At 38.0% G+C, this 18,736-nt stretch overlaps 1 protein-coding gene across 2 annotated transcripts; it reads left to right on the top strand.

Moving 5' to 3' along the window:
- The first annotated feature begins 577 nt into the window (after positions 1–577).
- casp10 (caspase 10, apoptosis-related cysteine peptidase) lies at positions 578–18,072 on the top strand. 2 transcript variants are annotated; one of them, XM_047371301.1, is made up of 14 exons: positions 578–735; positions 10,034–10,073; positions 10,194–10,323; positions 12,271–12,370; positions 12,661–12,790; positions 13,585–13,631; positions 13,740–13,782; positions 13,993–14,009; positions 14,130–14,160; positions 14,251–14,307; positions 14,431–14,501; positions 15,363–15,483; positions 15,587–16,085; positions 17,189–18,072. In XM_047371301.1, the coding sequence occupies exons 2-14, from the start codon at positions 10,043–10,045 to the stop codon at positions 17,346–17,348; spliced, it is 1,437 nt and encodes a 478-aa protein (XP_047227257.1). In that variant the 5' UTR covers positions 578–735; positions 10,034–10,042; the 3' UTR covers positions 17,349–18,072. The 2 variants fall into 2 exon arrangements, with proteins under 2 accessions (XP_047227257.1, XP_047227256.1); XM_047371300.1 differs by having other exon boundaries at positions 10,034–10,323.
- Positions 18,073–18,736: the final 664 nt, after the last annotated feature.

The raw sequence follows: 18,736 nt of genomic DNA, 5'->3' as shown, positions 1-18,736 counted from the left end.
CCTCCAGGGTTTTCCCTAGGGTCTTTTCCCATTGGGACGTTCCTGGAAAACCTTCAAAGAGACTCAAAAACTGCCACAATCGTCTTTCTAAAGGGCCTCAGACAGCTGCTTTGGTCTCATAGTGTTCACTCTCACTTCAACTGTCGGGAGCACACAAACTAAATGTCCGAGATTTAAACTTATGAAACCTTCTTAAAATGCAGCGTAGCAGTGTCTTTAATGTTGTGTCATTGATGTTGTCGTTAATTGATAATGTCAAGTGTAATTTTAGCTATTTTAAGTGGAAATAAATGTGAGGGGGTGTTGCAACTTATACCTTAATAGAATTTTCTTATTATACAATACATTTGTTTTTAGCTCTTTATAAATTGCACTGTTATTTATGTCATAAATGAGTATTGGTAAAAAAAAAAAAAAAAGGGCAGACCCGCATGAATGAACGAATAAATAGATTTCTGAAGGCATCACAGGTATTTGCCTTCAGATTTTTTTACAACTCCTTTACGTTGCAATACAAGAATAATACAGCTGGGGGCGCAGTTGTGTTTTAAAAACAGTTCGGTCACTCTTTTACTTTCTACTTCCGTTCTACTTTGCCTCTTACGTTTACGTGAAGACTTGCTATTTTAGTATATATTTTAGTCTCTTACAGCGGGTCGGAGCCGCTAAAATATGTCGAGGTGAACAACAACCAACGTTTTTCTGACGGACCAAGAGAAAACTCGTCTTAAACAGGTATGACAACGTTTTGTTTAACGTGTTAACTTATTTGCCACGGAGAGGGCTTATGCTGAGTTCAGTGTACAGCAGTAACTAACTTAATTTACTCGTTGATATAAATGTTCTTTAACCTACCTTTCCTGAATTTTTGTTATCACAAAACAATACATTTAAATCAGCCTACGACAGTTAATCTCCAAATTATTTGCGAATAAATAGATATCTGTATTCATGGTTGACAAACAAAACTCGTAAATCTAACTTTTGCTAAAGCTGGTTTGAACGTTTCTGACTTGTCATGGTATGAGTCAGCAAACTGCTTTAGGGAAGTTGCACATAGCATATAAACAAGTAGGAGGCAAACACTAGGGCTTAAATTGTTGAGGAGAATATTTCTACTTTCAAAATTTACCACATAAAACAATAACATGTTTAGTGAAATAAACGAAAGTACATTTTTTTTTCTGTTTAATCTGTGTTCAGTGGTTCTTTTAAAGTCATAGGGGACTCCATGTTGTCTCAGTGTGTTGTTGGTCCCTGCTTCTAGAAATCCTTGTAACAAATGTAGCCTCTCCGTCCTTTCTCTTTGTTGCCAATAAGTGGCCACACATCCATTCAACATATTCAAGTTATTTTTGTCAGCATAGCCCGTTTGTTGTTTACAGCCTAAGATGGTAACTTCCTGCACGATGTTGCAACATAACAGTTGCAACATATTCACAATATATGGTAGTAACTTGCTGTGTAGTGGGTGTGACTCAAAAGGCTATTTTCTTTTGTCAGAAAAATGTGTTTTAAAATGACCTATTTTTAATAAAGGACAGAAGTGCCTGTTGAGAGTTATGTACATTTTTTATACTCAAAGTTTTGAGGTTGTGTAGCTCATACATATTACATATGCACTTTAACCAAATTACAGTAGTACAGTACAGTAGTACGCTGATCATCCGAAAAATGGGTTCTACCTGTATTGTTCGAAGCTCTAGTCTCTTACTGCTGTTCTAGTTGTTACTTGCAAATGATGATTTAGTTATTGGTTGTTCTTTTATCAACAGCCTTAAACCTAATTTCAAAGTCACCGCATTTATTTAAGAAGAAAATATTAATGGACATACGTTTGTGACCTCTATTGGTCAATAGTCTATAGCTCAGTTTAATTCTGTATAGTTTTATTGTCTAGGCTTCAAAACGTACTACAGTTAATAGAGTGTACTAAGAACACATGAAGATGACCCTATATACTGGTGTGTTTACCAGGTGTGTGAAATTGCAAAACACAAAAACAGATCAAAGAAAAAATTTATTTGATTGACAGAATAAAGTGTATTTTTTTCCCAAATTACTTAAGGTATTATTTCTGGATACTCAGGTAGTATCAACATGAAATGGTTGCCAGATACGTGTTTAAATGGTGAACTCTGTTTAAACTTTCAGTCAAAAGTTTACCTTACGGTATGAGCCTTGATTACACAAGAACGTAAGAAGTAGTTAAACAATAAAAAGAGGTGAGTGTCTTGAAAATGGCTGAGGAAAACAAAAACATAATCGCAATTCGCAATTAGCCGACTAATTGAAGAAATCATCAATAGAATAGTTGACTGTTAAAATAATCGATAGCTGCAGTCCTAATCTGTTTAGACTTGTTGCAACTGGTTACGTACTGGGATTATGGTGGAAGCCCTGGGCCGGGATTGAATGGAGGTCTTTCTTAGGGAATAATTACATTTGTTTCATGCCGTTAAAGTCAATCCGGACACGTCCACAGGACTTTTCCAAGCATCTCAAACTGTATTTCTTTTTTTTCTGTGTGAAGTAGCTCATCAGTTTAGCATTTCCTAAATTGTTGTCGCCTGCCGTTTTCCTCTGCTTTATTTTTTTCAATCTATAGTGTTTCAGTTTCGCTTCTTCCTACTGGCTTTCAGATTCTTATCCAGCCACCATTTTATAGTGAAAGTCAGGTTTTTTTTTGTAGTAGAATACTGATACATCGTCTGTTAAATATTAATTATTTTGTTAAGATATTTGTGAATTCATTAACTCTGCTTTGTTGAAACTACAGAGGAGCAAAAGAAGAGACTAAGCGTTGTCAAGAAGTTGACTCGTAGATGTGGTTTGAGCAGCCGTCGCTTTCACCATCAGAACCTTGAAACACATCTACTTACATCTTGTGAAAAGTCAAGTTTGTATTTTTGCAGTTCATTATATTTTCTAAAATGCATAATAGAGTGACAATACTATGTTCAGAACAGAATAAATATTGATGGTTCATTATATGTTAGAAAATAGTAAGTTATTTAGGGCCTGGGAGAGCATTAAAGTAGCACAGAAACGGAGAGGTGGAATAACCTCAAAATGTTTTTGAATTAGGGCGTGGCGCTGATGGTGTAGGGGCGAAAGCGCGCGACCATATGCAGAGGCTATAGTCCTTGAAGTGGCTGTCCTGGGTTCGAGTCCCGGACCCGGCGACATTTGCCGAATGTCTCCCCCTCTCTCTACCCCTCTTTCCTGTCTACCTACTGTCAAAAAATACCATTAAAGGCCACTAGTGCCGAAAAAATATCTTAAAAAAAAAAAGTTTCTAAATTATTAAAGCTGCTTAAGTTTAGATGTAATTGACAGTTTCTTGCAACATTGCTTCCTGCACGAACTTCTCCATGTTTTGTCACATTATAACCACAAACCGCATTGTTTATTGAAGCAGTGTGCAATTCTGAAGTAAAAGGAATGTGGTTTATGGTTTTTTTTGTTTTAAAGGTTTTATAAATAAGAATCTGAAAACTGTGCTGTACATTTCTGGTCACACAACCCCAAAGTCAGTACCTTGTAGAACCACCATTTGCTGCAGTTACAGCTGCAAGGTTTCATGCACATCAAAGCTAGTGCACATTTTTTGACACTCCTTTCAGAAAGTGAAGCTCATGTCTTATATGGATTCATTACATATAGAGTGAAATATCTCAAGCCTTTATTTCTTAGTGTTGATTATGGTGGGCAGATAATGAAAACCAAAAAATCTGTTTCTTGGAAAATTAAAATATTACCTAATACCAATAGCAGCAATTTCAATGTATAAATGTTATTTATGTAATGGCCATATTTGTGGCCTACACAAGCAAGGGGAATACTGCTGACTTGACAGATGTCCAAAAAACGGTCATTGACACTCTCCATAAGGAGGATAAGCCACAAGTAGGCCATTGCTAAAGAAGCTGTTTGTTCACAGGGTGCTGTAGCCAAGCATGATCATAGGAAGTTGAGTGGAAGGAAAAAGTGTAGAAGAAAAAGGTACGGCAGCCTTGAGAAGATTGTCGAGCAAAATCCATTCAGGAATTTGGGAAGAATTTAGGGCTGGAATCAGCGCATCAATAGCCACTACACACAGACAAAACTTACACATGTGCTACAATAGAGCCCATCCCTCGTGTCAAGCCACTCCTGAACCAGAGACGACGTCAGAAGCATTTTATCTGGGCAATGGAGAAAACAACCGGATTGCTGCTCAGTGGTCCAAATTTGTCTTGTGAAGCAAAACCCATTTACGAATTTGGGGAAGCTTCACCAGGAGTGGACTGAGGCTAGAATCAGTGCATTAATAGCCACTGAGCACAGACAAATACTACACATGGACTACAAATGTTCCATGCCTCATGTCAAGCCACTCCTGAACCAGACACAACATTAGATGCTGATTTCATTTTCCAGCAGGACTTGGCACCTCCCCACACTGCCAAAGGTACGAAAAGCTGGTTCAGTGACCTTGCTGTTACTGGGCTTGATGAGCCAGAAAACTGGCCTGACCTGACCCTCATAGAGAGTCTATGGTGTATTGTCAAGAGGAAGATTAGAGACACCGGACCCAACAATGCAGATGATCTCAACGCCACTATTAAAGCAACCTGGGGTTCCTGAACAGCTCAGCAGAACCACAGGCTGATGGCCTCTGTGTCACATCGCATCAATGCAGTAATGTATGCAAAAGGAGGCCCAAGCAAGTATTGAGTGCATAGAAAAGAACATACTTTTCAGAAGCCTGACATTTCTGTTTAAAATATAATTTGTTTATTGATCTTATGTAATATTCTACTTTTCTAAGACTCTAAACTTTGGGTTTTCATTCTCTGTAAGCCATAATCACCAAACTTACAAGAAATAAATGGTTGAAATATTTCATTCTATGTAATGAGTCTATATAATATATGAGTTATACTTTCTGTAATGAGTGACAAAATATAAAACTTTTTCACAACATCATTTTTTGAGATGTACCTGTAAATAAGGTCATTGTCCTGCTCCTCAGTCTCAAGTTTTCTGTGTTTTGTTTTCTAGGAGTGTTCTGTATTTTTGCTCCATCCACTCTCACCAGCTTTCCTTCCCCAGCTAGAGAAAAGAATCCCAACAGCATAATACTGCCACCACCATGCTTCACAGCGGGGATGATGTGTTTAGGGTGATATGCAGTGTTGGTTTTCCACCACATATAGAGTCCTGTGTGTTGCTGTGCCCTGTGCATGGCTTGTGGCAAATGGTATTTCCTAACCTCTGAGGCCTACACAGCTGTATCAATGATAAATTGCTCACAGATGGACACAATTGAATAGTTAGGTGATTTCCAAAGGCAACTGGTATTATCTAGAAAAGCGCACCATGCAGTCCACATTTTTATTTGTAAATCAAATAACAAAAGAGCAAAAACTATGTAAAGTATCTATTTTCCTTTCGCTTCCTAAATATGTGCTGTTGTTTGTTGGTCTCCTGCACAAAATCCCAATAAAATATATTAGAAGTTCAAGGTTGTGAATACTTTTGTGAGACACTGGGAAAATTTTTCTGGGTGTTTTCACTATGAAGTTGCCTTTCCAGGAAGGCAACAATAACCAAACTCCACTGATGAAGCGTATGTTTTCACACCTCCCTTAAAATGTTCCTCTTCTTTTGCCTTGATTTACTCCTTGTCTGAGGTTAAAATCATCAGAACACAGAACCTGACATGTTAAGGCTAGTAACAGAGATGAAAATAAGGTTTTATTTCACTAAAATATTGAAATAATATTTTGGTTTATGATCGAAGATCACGTCTAAGTGGCTGACAGGAAAACTAATTGTTTTGTCACGGGGGCTGCTGCCACAACAGGATGGAGTTACATGAATGAAAATTTTGTTGTGAAACCATACTGATCTAGATGTGTTTAAGAGCAAAGGGCAGCAAACACCAGTTGAACAGTGTGTATTAGTGTGTGGGTGTGGTTTGGCTCTAATCGTACTAATGCACAATAAAAAAGTCAGATTTTTGTCCCTCCTCTCGGCTCTTTTACTCATGTGTCAGACAAGCTCTGAAGTCAGCAGTTATTAGTTGGAGTCTCTCTGACAAGGTAGGATCTGCCTCATCTGTTTTATGTGGAAAGGTATGCTTTTGGTTAACAAGGCTGCCGCTTTTACTCTTAACAACAGGAAACAACTATGCATGTTAGGTTCTGTGCTGAAGTTTTATATAACCTTTTTGTTCCTTATGGTTTGATCAGCTCTCCAAACAGTTTTTTCTTTAGGTGTTTGTTATTGTTTTTGTTTTTTTCCATTCCAGTCAAGCTGTATGGGGTTAATCACTCAAACATGTATGGGCCTAAAAGCAAGAACTGTTGTTTATGTTAATATTACTTCAGTAAATATTAGATCAGATGACATTTACAGTTAAAGCAAATCACTGAACGTGTTTAAATGCTCCAAACAGTTTATGCAGTCACATTATTTAGTTTTTTATTAAGCTGCAATTTTTACAAATGTTAACACTCTTACTGAAAATGTTTTCCTCCTAAATACATCAGCCAGTCAAATTAGCACAGAGCAGCACAGAGCAGCAGTCATATTTCTAAAGGCTGCTTTAAGGAAGTGGTGTTCTCGTCCTCCTAAACATGTGATGGCATGTCTACTAGCTGCCAGCAGTTTCTGCCAGCAACCCCACAAGGGCGTCGCTGTGGATTTGCCTATAAAGAAAAGGAATTTGTTCCCCCAAATATGTTTTTATTGTATCATTTTTAATCCAATTAGCACCATGTTACAGAGAGGACGGCTCAGTATTTTCTAGATATACATTATCTCAATACTGTTTTCCCAAAATACTGTTTGTAATGCAATAATTGTTTCCTAACATATCCCTGCATTTGTTCCTGCTGCGGTGCAATCCCACACCTTACACAGATTACAGTGCATCCGATGCTAAAGTTCAGAGTTTGAAGCACAGTTGAAACTCAACTGATATTTGTACAGCGGTTTTTACCAAAATTTTCTAATATTCAGAGCTTTTTTTGTGTTCATCGCTGTAGATTTTCGAATATTATTCTGATTAATTTCTTTTAGTGCAAAAGCTCACTTTGAAAGAAGCTGTCCACTGCCTCTACATGCTCATCTGGGAGGAGGGAATGCTGCAAGTCACTGACTGGATGCAATCTGCTGGGTTTCCTTAGACAGAAAAACGTTTTATTCAATTTGAATAAAAAGCTAACTCCGACTGCACTGTTCAATGGTTAGGATTAATTGGAATGTATGTACCTGACTGTTGTGAAGTACCTTGAGACAACATGTGTTGAGAATTGACGCTATATAAATAAAACTGAATTGAATTGAATTAATGTAGAGCTGGAAAAATGAACGTTCAAGGCTTTAAAGCAATAACACCTAAAGCAAATACAGGTCCTTATCAAAATATTAGCATATTGTGATAAAGTTCATTATTTTCCATAATGCAATGATGTAAATTTAACATTCATATATTTTAGATTCATTGCACACTAACTGAAATATTTCAGGTCTTTTATTGTCTTAATACGGATGATTTTGGCATACAGCTCATGAAAACCCAAAATTCCTATCTCACAAAATTAGCATATTTCATCCGACCAATAAAAGTAAAGTGTTTTTAATACAAAAAAACGTCAACCTTCAAATAATCATGTACAGTTATGCACTCAATACTTGGTCGGGAATCCTTTTGCAGAAATGACTGCTTCAATGCGGCGTGGCATGGAGGCAATCAACCTGTGGCACTGCTGAGGTCTTATGGAGGCCCAGGATGCTTCGATAGCGGCCTTTAGCTCATCCAGAGTGTTGGGTCTTGAGTCTCTCAACGTTCTCTTCACAATATCCCACAGATTCTCTATGGGGTTCAGGTCAGGAGAGTTGGCAGGCCAATTGAGCACAGTGATACCATGGTCAGTAAACCATTTACCAGTGGTTTTGGCACTGTGAGCAGGTGCCAGGTCATGCTGAAAAATGAAATCTTCATCTCCATAAAGCTTTTCAGCAGATGGAAGCATGAAGTGCTCCAAAATCTCCTGATAGCTAGCTGCATTGACCCTGCCCTTGATAAAACACAGTGGACCAACACCAGCAGCTGACACGGCACCCCAGACCATCACTGACTGTGGGTACTTGACACTGGACTTCTGGCATTTTGGCATTTCCTTCTCCCCAGTCTTCCTCCAGACTCTGGCACCTTGATTTCCGAATGACATGCAGAATTTGCTTTCATCCAAAAAAAGTACTTTGGACCACTGAGCAACAGTCCAGTGCTGCTTTTCTGTAGCCCAGGTCAGGCGCTTCTGCCACTGTTTCTGCTTCAAAAGTGGCTTGACCTGGGGAATGCGGCACCTGTAGCCCATTTCCTGCACACGCCTGTGCACGGTGGCTCTGGATGTTTCTACTCCAGACTCAGTCCACTGCTTCCGCAGGTCCCCCAAGGTCTGGAATCGGCCCTTCTCCACAATCTTCCTTAGGGTCCGGTCACCTCTTCTCATTGTGCAGCGTTTTCTGCCACATTTTTTCCTTCCCACAGACTTCCCAGTGAGGTGCCTTGATACAGCACTCTGGGAACAGCCTATTCGTTCAGAAATTTCTTTCTGTGTCTTACCCTCTTGCTTGAGGGTGTCAATAGTGGCCTTCTGGACAGCAGTCAGGTTGGCAGTCTTACCCATGATTGGGGTTTTGAGTGATGAACCAGGCTGGGAGTTTTAAAGGCCTCAGGAATCTTTTGCAGGTATTTAGAGTTAACTCGTTGATTCAGATGATTAGGTTCATAGCTCCTTTAGAGACCCTTTTAATGATATGCTAATTTTGTGAGATAGGAATTTTGGGTTTTCATGAGCTGTATGCCAAAATCATCCGTATTAAGACAATAAAAGACCTGAAATATTTCAGTTAGTGTGCAATGAATCTAAAATATATGAATGTTAAATTTTCATCATGACATTATGGAAAATAATGAACTTTATCACAATATGCTAATATTTTGAGAAGGACCTGTACAGTTAGCCACTCAACCATCAGTGCTGCGCTATTAAAACTCATTTTAAAAGGAGATAAATAGTAGCCATTAAATTAATTTCAATTTTAATTAGACATAGTGGTTTGTAAATGTATTCTTCAATAATAGCTATTTATCAAACTCAATAACTACCAAACTTTGGTAACAAATCTTACCAAAACATTTTGATAGAAACCAATGAATACGTTAGTTCTGTTGTGAAGTGCCTTGAGACAACATGTGTTGTGAATTGGCGCTATATAAATAATTGAATTGAATTGAAACATGCAGCTGTGTCTCATGTATTGTTTGTGAAAAAAAGAAATGCAGATTGTTGAATTCTATTCTTTTGTAAATATGTATTGTAGAGAGAACCATCTTTCTGCTTGAATGTAATCAATTAGTCATTAGGAGCAGATTTTTTTTCCCATGAGTAACAGATCCTATATACAATTTATTTATGAAATATTTCTTCTTTGAAGCCAAGAAGTCCTCTGATGACAACTGGCTGTGCTTGGCGGTACCAGCCCATCTGTCTCTCGTCAGTTTTCCAGCTCTGATCCAGGCAGCTCTGATCCTCTTTGCTTCAGGAAAATAGTGCAGACTAACGGCTGCAGTCGTATTGCTGCTACCACCAGCAATGCACCGTTCCACTATATTAACGCTGTTTTTAACGCAACTTAGCTTCTACCTGAACCTTTTATCATTGACGCTCACACAATGAATGACCGGAGACATTCCATTTGACATTATTTCTGGGCGACATTGGACTAAATGTAACATTGAAATATGCTTATTTTGTGTCACAATTGTCTTTTATCATGTCTTTAATCCTTATATCAAAGCCAATTCCTTCAATATTAAGATTATTTCTTTCAATTTCTGCATTTGTGGGAAAAACGTGTCACAGGTACTTTAAGCAAAAGTATTATTGGTCGTGGAGCAAGACAATGATCCAAAACCCACCAGAAAGTCCACCTCTGAATGACGCAAAACAAACCTCTCTTTTTGTGTTTTCAGTGACAGGAAATGGATTTCCAGAAGTTGCTCCTCAGCGTGGGTAAATCCTTGTCTGATGATGAGGTAGAAGCAATAGCTTTTCTGTGTACTGACCTTGTGCACAGGAACCCAAACTCTGTGGAGTCTATTAATGGCCTCTTCTCCTTACTCATAAACGAAGACCACCTGTCCGCTGAAGACCCAAGGCTTCTGGTGGAGCTTCTCCACACCATCCAGCGTCATGCTATCCTGCGTGACCATGGAGTCTCTGTACAACAGTTTACATCTAGAGGTCTCATCTCACCCTACAGGTGGGCCGTCCACTTTGTTTTTTATAATAGTAAAACAAGGTTTTTTCACTTTATTGAACCAAGTAGATTTTCTCCTGCTTGTAGGACAATGTTCTTCCTGTTTCCATGTACTCTTAAGAACTGACACACATCTTCCACTATTATTGATGCCTCTGCTTGTAAAAGGCCTCACAAGTTAACATTTTATTGTAGTAGGACAAAAATAAAATACCTATTATTGACCAGGGAAAAATGAATCATGTGTACTCGTTTTTTAGCGACCCTGCTGTTTAGACTGTATAAAACCTCTTTTGCCAATAGGACGGCTCTTGTGGAGCACATAGACCGAGGGACCTTTGACCATTCCTTTTTGTACTTGCTTTCTTGTGTCCTTTCTTCCTTATTTGAGTCTTTCCTTCTCTCTTTTCTTTCTTGTGCCCTTATATCTCTACCTCCTTGTGTCTTTCTCTTCCTGCATCGTTGCGCCCTACCTCCCTTCTTTCTGCTCCTTCTTTACCTAGTGTTTCATTGATTGTCCATTCCTTGTGTTCCTTCTTCATTCCATGTTCTTCATGTTTTTTTTTCCTTCCTTCCTTCCTTGCTTCCTTCCCTTTTTCCTTCCCTCCCTCCCTATCAACACCCTTGTTAGCCTCCCTTATTTACTTCCTTCCTTGCATCCTTCCTTCGATGCTCATCATGCTTCCCCGTGTGCTGAAGATGGCTTCATAAACCGGGTTTTGTAAACCTTCCTTCGGCATCCATCCCCAAATGTTTTCAGTGGAATTCAGATCGGGTGAACATGTAGAGTGGTCCACTGGAGAGATATTATTCTCCTAGAGGAAGTCCTTTATCATATGTGTGTCTTAGTAGATGCTGTCTTATAGTTGTTGAGCGGCACTCTGCATTTTGAAAAGTCGGGAAGTAGCTTTTATCATTTTCGTGGTTTGTTCAAACACAATGTTGGTTTTAAAAACTCCTTGTGTTTCCAGGCTACATTTTTACCAGAGGTGTGTCTTAGCCCACAGAAGTATCCATTAAACTTTGGTGGTGATCTGGATCACGATTCTGATCCAGGATTTCTCTTTTAAGGCATCAGTGACCCTACGTTGGTTGCCGAAGATATGCAGTCTCTGGCTTTCTTTGTGTTTGAATTAAGATCAAATCTGACCCCGAATGTTTCTGTCAGACTTGTTGATCTCGCTCCATATTGGGTGGAAAAACTACTAAGGAAAACTTTTTAAAAAGATTCATTTTTCATATATCCACACCTTCTTAGATCAGATTTTCAGACTGGACCAATTTGTAGTTTTCAAACTGGGTCTGGCTGAATCATCAGGTACTAACAACTAATACATTTTTTACTTTTACAAACAACTAAATGTATCAAGTTTACAATCTGTGCTTTCAAGAATCTGTATTTACGGTATGATAATTCCGTCCAGATTCGTTGATCTAAGTTTTATCGATTTTAGAGCAATGCTGATTTAACTGTGCAAAATAATAAAAACATAAATAAACAAGGGGCCATTACCATTCTAAGTGGCTCATTGTGTAAGATTTATAGAACACGCGGATAGTAAAACCCAACTTTATATTCTTTTTGTCTGGAAATGTTTGGAAAATCTTTCAGTTTTGAGTTTGGGCAAGTTTCGAGTTATTTTTCGAATGATTTAGAATACTGGACAGAAAATGACACGAGTCATGAATCATGCAGAGTCATGAGTGATAAATCATGCAGTTTATATTCTTAAATTTTTGATCAGCTGATGAACAGCTTGTTTTTTTTTTTTTTTCAATAATTTACTTGCTCTTATTTCTTTTGTCTGCTGCTTGTGCTTTTTCTGTCTGGCTTCTGAAGCTTGCAACCTGGTTATGATGCAGGAAAGGGAAAATATTTTAATCAAGAAAGTATATTATTGAAACATTTTCAACCTTTTCTATAATCTCCTATAATCTCTTTAATTTCAGGAAGCTGCTGTACCACCTCTCAGAGAACATCACGGATTCTGACCTTAAACAGATCAAGTTCCTGCTAAAAGACATCCCACGAAGAAAACTTGAACAAAACGTTGAGTGATTCTTTCTTTGTTCATGCTGTTTTACATCCTCACTGTTTCTGACCCCCAGATGATGTTAATCTGCAGCAGGAGCTGCTTCTTTTGTCCTCATCTTCTCTAGTTTTCTATATTTTTTAACCACAAACTGTAATGGTCAGACACAAAATAATAAAAGGATCTAAAGTGTAAATAAGCAGGCTTGTTGGAATTACCTCTGTATGAATATTTCAGGAAACCAAAAATGGTATGAAACATTCTCTTGACGTATGTCTAATTTTACTCTAAACTGTCCTAACTTCAGACTACGCTGGGGGTCTTCCTGGAGATGGAGCGCATGGACCTCATTAATGAAGATAATCTTGATTATCTTGAAGACATATTTAACTCAGTGTGTCCTGTGCTGAATGAAAAGATCCGTCACTTTAAGGAGGGTAAGCCATTAATAATCACAGATACAGACCAAATGAGGGCATCTGCCTGCTGAATAATTTCGCATTCATTCCTAAACTGTGACCAGTATATTTCAAACCCCAACTCCAAATGTTAGAAACTTGAAATATTGCGTTACTTAAAAAATGTGGGCTGTTTTTACAAGTGCACAGTTTTAGGACAGCACAAACAGAAACTAACAAGATTCCTCTCATTAAAATGACTCTCTTACAAGTTTTTTCCCTCTTTTTTTTTTACCACAAAAACAAAAAAGTAAACAACTACTTGAAATCTCTATATGTTTAGGAGGGAATAAGTATTTTTAAAATCCTTTTTCGTAAGGCTTTATGACCCAGAAATGAAAAAAAAAACCCCACTCCTATAAAGGTGGCATAATGTTAGAGAGCCATTAAGCTTCTAACACATCCATTCCATGCAGCAGAGCCACTTCTCCAGAGATTAGAGTCCGAGGTGGTGCCATCGAGCTAGTCAAAAACAAAAGCACAGCCTTGTCTTACCTGCTGGTGTACTCGGAGCTGTAAATAATGCTTCATGTCATCCAAAGAATGAACATACACTGGAGAAAGGCAGCAGTGGTGGATCAGATAGGCTTTTACCAGAGTGCACCACCTAGCCAGATACTCTGTTGCTCTGCAACCACCTCGAAGCTCACTAAAGTGTTTTTTTCTTGTGTGTTGTCTGAGTGCCCAGGACAGGTAAAGGATACATATATTATTGCCATGCATCTTTTTCAGTTTCCACATTGTTTTTTAGGCATGTTTTTTTTTTTTTTCAGAAGTGTCACGTCCAAGGTCGTCATCTTTGCCTTTTGTATTAAACCAGGTATCTTTTATGAAAGATTTGACATCATCTCTGTTAATGTGCTGCAGTCCGTGGCTTTAAAACTTAACTCTTCACTACAAAGAAATAATAATTTTATTGTTTTTTTAGATCCCAAAACCTTTCACCAGGACTGGCTCATGGAATCTTAGTGGTAACCTTACCAACGTATTTCACTTCTAAAATGTTGCTATTGCTTTATTATTTTTTCACAGTTTAGTCATTTGTTTGTACAAACAAAAAATGAGATACTTTGTTTCAGAAGATGCATGACAGCAATTCTCTTATTTGCATATTGCACCTTTTAAATTTAGCCGTTTACCTTTTTAGTTGAGATAATGAACCTCTTTTCTCCTTACTTTAGATCCACGACCTCCTTTGGTAAGAAATTATCAGACAGCCATTCATTTAATAAATATTGAATAAATATAAATAAATAACAATATAAATGCAATGGGTTTTATTTTAATCTAAATTTTCATTATGATTTATATCATGCAGTCTCCAGTGAATCCTTTCAACACCTCTTATGGTATTTTTATTTATTCATGTATTTAGTTTTTCCAGTATTGTTCTATTAAAGCTGTGCAATTGATTATTTTTCTTATCTTTGTTCTTTTAGATGTTCACCAAGTTGGAAATAGACCTGAGGCAGTGACCTGTAGACCAAATGTTTCGGGTACTGAAAACTCAAGACTCCTCATCGATAGCTTCTTAATGTTCAGGTTTAGATGTCTGTGTTTTTTTTTTTAACTTTGTCTTTACTAAAATGTACATCTGTTCCACACATTTTCCATAAAAGGGCAAATGGCTTCTTTGGATACAGTGTCGCCTCCAGAAATCAGGGACTCAGAGTCCCGGGAAAATGTTGAGGTATGTACATTTATTCTTTCTTTAGTTGCTAAAATAAACACAATCTGGGGAAAAAAATCAGAAATTTGGTTCAAGTCCGTTTGTTTTTTGTTCACGTCACTAGAGGGCTTTAATTTGTCATTTTTCGACAGTAGGTAGACAGAAAAGTGGGCAAAGAGAGGGGGAGACATCCGGCAAAGGTCGCCGGGTCCGGGACTCGAACCCGGGACAGCCACATCGAGGACTATAGCCTCTGCACATGGTCGCACACTTAACCCCTACACAGCCAGCACCATGCCCCTCAAGTCTGTTTTAAATATGGAAAAATATTTGCCTGCTTTCTGTAGTTCCTTAACTCCCTTCATTCGTTATCTCCTTCCTTCTGTCCTTTCTTCCTTCCTGATTTCCTTGATTTTGTTTTCTTTTGTCTTTTCTGCTTGCTTCCTTGCTTGGTTCCTTCATTGCTTCCTGTCTTCCATGCTTCCCTTCTTCCTTCCTTCCTTTCTTGCTTCCTTCCTTTCCTTTCTTCCTTGCTCGCTTGCTTCCTTCCTTGCTCACTCGCTTCCTTCCTTGCTTACTTGCTTGTCTGCAGGAGTTTCAGGTTCCATATTTAAAATTTGCCCACTGTATAAAGAACTGCAGTAAACTGGTGATAAAATAATGCAGTTTTTATTTTAGCTTGGACATAAAGGACAAAAAAATGAAAAATTCCCCCTGTTCAAGGATGACATTTATGCTTGGAGAATATAGATATAAAATTAATGTAGATTTGTAAAATGATTCTGTCTAACGTTTCAAGGGTAAGAAGTTACATGTTTAAGGTTTCACTTTAAAACCCCTTGCCTATGGTTTTTATTCTTCTTTATGGATTTATCCTTGTAGGGTCTGAATGTATATCCAATGACTGGAGAGAAGAGAGGTATCTGTTTGATAGTGAGTAACAATGACTTCTCTAATTCCCTACAACCTTTAAAAGAAAGAGTGGGAACCAAGACTGACGAATGTAAGCTGATATTTCATTAATTTCTAGTGAAATTGATGTATGTTTTTCCAAACTCTCCTCTGTGAGTGATCACTCTGTTTTGATCCATTTGAATTCATTTCAGGTTCTCTGGAGAAAGTGTTTAAATGGCTGGGCTTTGATGTGCAGATACACCGTGACTGTGATGGGAAAAAATTGCAGTCTCTGTTTGTGGAGCTCGGTAAAAAGGACCACAGGCTGATGGACTGCCTGGTGTGCTGTGTTCTCACTCATGGCGAAGAGGGGTTGGTGTATGGTGTAGACGGCAGCTCTGTTAAGATCAAGGATCTGATGCACCCCTTCGATGGACAGAGGTGCCCCTCTTTACTTAAAAAACCCAAGTTGTTTTTCATCCAGGCCTGCCAAGGCAACAAAGAGCAGCCACGAGTCCAAACAGACGGCACTGAAGATGAAACCAGCAATGTTTTTAGTGACGCGAAAATTACTATAGAGAGCATCCCATCTGCAGCAGACTTCCTGGTGGGAATGGCCACTGTTCCTGAATATGTCTCCTTCAGAGACCGGAAACATGGCACCTGGTATATCCAGTCATTGTGCAGAAACCTTGTGATGTTTGTGCCAAGGTTAGTAACAACTATAAACAGATCTGATGCTAATGAGAAACTGAACTTATTTGCAGGTGCATCTTAAACAATGTTCATGTATTTCAGTAATTTGACTCAAAAAGGGAGAATTCTAGTTTCATCACACACACAGTGAGATATTTGAAGTGCTTATTTCTGTCTATTTAGATGATTATGGCTTATTAGAACGAAAGTGTGTAAAAGGTATGTCCATTGTCTGTTTATTATGTACACTCGATACTAGACTGGGTCTACTATGGCAATGAATTGATGCATCAATGCAACGTAGCACAGTTCAGCTCGTCTGGTGTCACCACTTCCTCTTGACAATACTCCATATATTCTCTACAGTGTTTAGGTCAGGCTAGTTTGCAGTTCAAACAGTGATACCGTGATCATTAAAGCAAGTGTTGGTACCTTTGACAGTGTGGGCTGGTACCAAGTCCTGCTGGAAAATGAAATCAACATCTCTATAAATCTTGTCAGCAGAAGGAGGCATAAGGTGCCTTTCCTGGTAGATAGCTGTGTTAATTGTGGACTTTATAAAACACAGTGGACCAGACTCTGGGTCCTGGATTTCCAATGGAAATGAAATCCTTAGTTCAGGCAAAAAGCTTTTCTTTTTTTTTTTTTTTTGTCAGTCATGCTTAACAAAGAATTCAGTTTGAGCTCAGGTTCTGGATACATGTGTATGTGCACACCCTGTTAACCTTTTTTCCTGTTGCTTGTACACCATTTTCTTGCTCATTTTTTCCTTCCACTCAACCTTCCAGTAGTATGCTTGGATACAGTACTCTGACCAGCCTACATGACTGTTTAAGCCAAACCATAATATTTTTGTATTTAATTTGTCTTACATAATATTTAATTTTCCAAGAAGCTGAATTTAGGATTTTCCTTTTCTGTAAGCCAGAATCATCAAATCTTAAAGATCTAAACCCTTGTAATACCTCATTATGTGTGTAATGGCTCATTTAACTTGTTCAACTGAATTATCATTAGCAGTGATAACCATATACTTTAATAGCTCTGGCTCAGGTTGTTCTTTATTATAAGTAATTTTAACTTTTTAAAGCTAAACTTAGAATCCCATGTTTTGCCAGGAGGGTCGATCTTGTCTCCATTCTCACAGAAGTGAACAACGATGTTAGCAAGAAGACAGATGAACTTCAGCGAAAAAAGCAAATGCCTCAACCAGCCTTCTCACTCCGAAAGAGGGTGGTCTTCCCAGTCCCCAAAGAACCTCCACCGAACCTACAGTGATTTTCTTTTTGTGTGACAAAACCAATCCCTGAGACACTGGGGGTTATTTTCCACTGACATTTTCCAGTTTTGAATCAGTTTCTGAGTTTTGAAGAAACCGGTTTATCCGTTATTACCGTATATACAAACCTCATGACTCTCCTGCTCTTCGAATGGGACAAATACATTTTTGCTCTCCACACGTTTCTCAAACTCTACCAACAGATTCATTTTACTGTGACCTTTGTGCTCTGTTGTTGAAATTGATTTAAATCTTGCAGTTCATCATGCCTATATTTTATTTGTAGGCATACCTGGATATAGAGCTTCTTTCTTGTTTCATTGCTATGAAAGTACTTTGCTGTTTTTTTCCAGTTAAATTGTTGTATAGGAAATGTATGACTGCTTGCACATTATTTTGAAATATCACAAAGAAGCCAGCATAACAATACTACAACCTTTTCCTTCATTTTCCTATTCCATGTTTCCTGAATGTTGTTTCCGTGAAGTCATGTGCTTCAATCTGCCATAAATAATTTAATCAATACTGCAAATTGATTAAATTTGTTAAGGGGTGCATAAATAGAAAGGGTTCCTGTCACTATGCCCAACTCAGGGAGATTACGTTGCTTCATTTGAATTATAAATATCTATATAAAAGGACTTTGAAATATGTTGTACATATATTATAAATGAACTAAATGAATGTAAAATTATGAAATAAACTAAACCTGAAGAAAAGGTATCCAGTTATGTTTGGTTAATAATTTGCAGTACATATATTTTTTAAACTGTACAAACCCCTGTTAAGTGGTCAGGTTTTTGTGATTTGGAGCATGACACCTGCACAGCTTATAACCGTATCCAGAAGGCGCTGCCACATTCAAAATAACATTAAATAAAAGAGAGAAGCTTTTGTTTACAAAGAAAAAAACATTTAAAGTTTTCCAAAAGCATGTGGGAGATTGTGTTATGGCCTAAAGAAACCATATTGAACCTTTTGGCCACACTTAATGGAGGAATGTTTTGCAAAAAGACACCATACCCATAGTCAAGCAGCTGCATTCTTTGGACTGTTTTTATTGGGGCTTTAGGTATAGAGAGGGGAAATATAAAAGACTCCAAATACCAGCCAGTGTTGGCACAAAACCTTCAGCTAAGGATCCTAAAAATTATGACAAATTATATATTTCACCACAACGAGGCACCAAAGTGTGTATCTAAATTTACAAAAAAATGGTTTCACCTGAAGGTCAAGATTTGGGAATGGTTTAGCCAAATCCCAGACCTGAATCCAATCTGATCCACTGAAAATCTGTGGTCATTTAATGGGTGTTCAAAAATGTCATGATCCACTGTATTTCTGCACATTTAGTCAAGTTAAAGACTTGTTCTTTATATCTGTCAAT

Source organism: Girardinichthys multiradiatus, chromosome 7 (genome assembly GCF_021462225.1).
Source record: "Girardinichthys multiradiatus isolate DD_20200921_A chromosome 7, DD_fGirMul_XY1, whole genome shotgun sequence".
NCBI classification, from domain to species: Eukaryota; Metazoa; Chordata; class Actinopteri; order Cyprinodontiformes; family Goodeidae; genus Girardinichthys; species Girardinichthys multiradiatus.
The sequence above is the reverse complement of the archived record's forward strand: the minus strand, read 5'-3'. Positions and strand labels throughout refer to the sequence as shown.

What these genes read in the sequence shown, in the direction of transcription:
- casp10 (XM_047371300.1), top strand. Translation starts at nt 10,043, where the DNA reads ATGGATTTCCAGAAGTTGCTCCTCAGCGTGGGTAAATCCTTGTCTGAT. An exon ending in GGGAACCAAGACTGACGAAT is followed by an intron (nt 15,484 to 15,586) that starts GTAAGCTGATAT and finishes AATTCATTTCAG; the next exon opens with GTTCTCTGGAGAAAGTGTTT. An exon ending in CTTGTGATGTTTGTGCCAAG is followed by an intron (nt 16,086 to 17,188) that starts GTTAGTAACAAC and finishes ATGTTTTGCCAG; the next exon opens with GAGGGTCGATCTTGTCTCCA.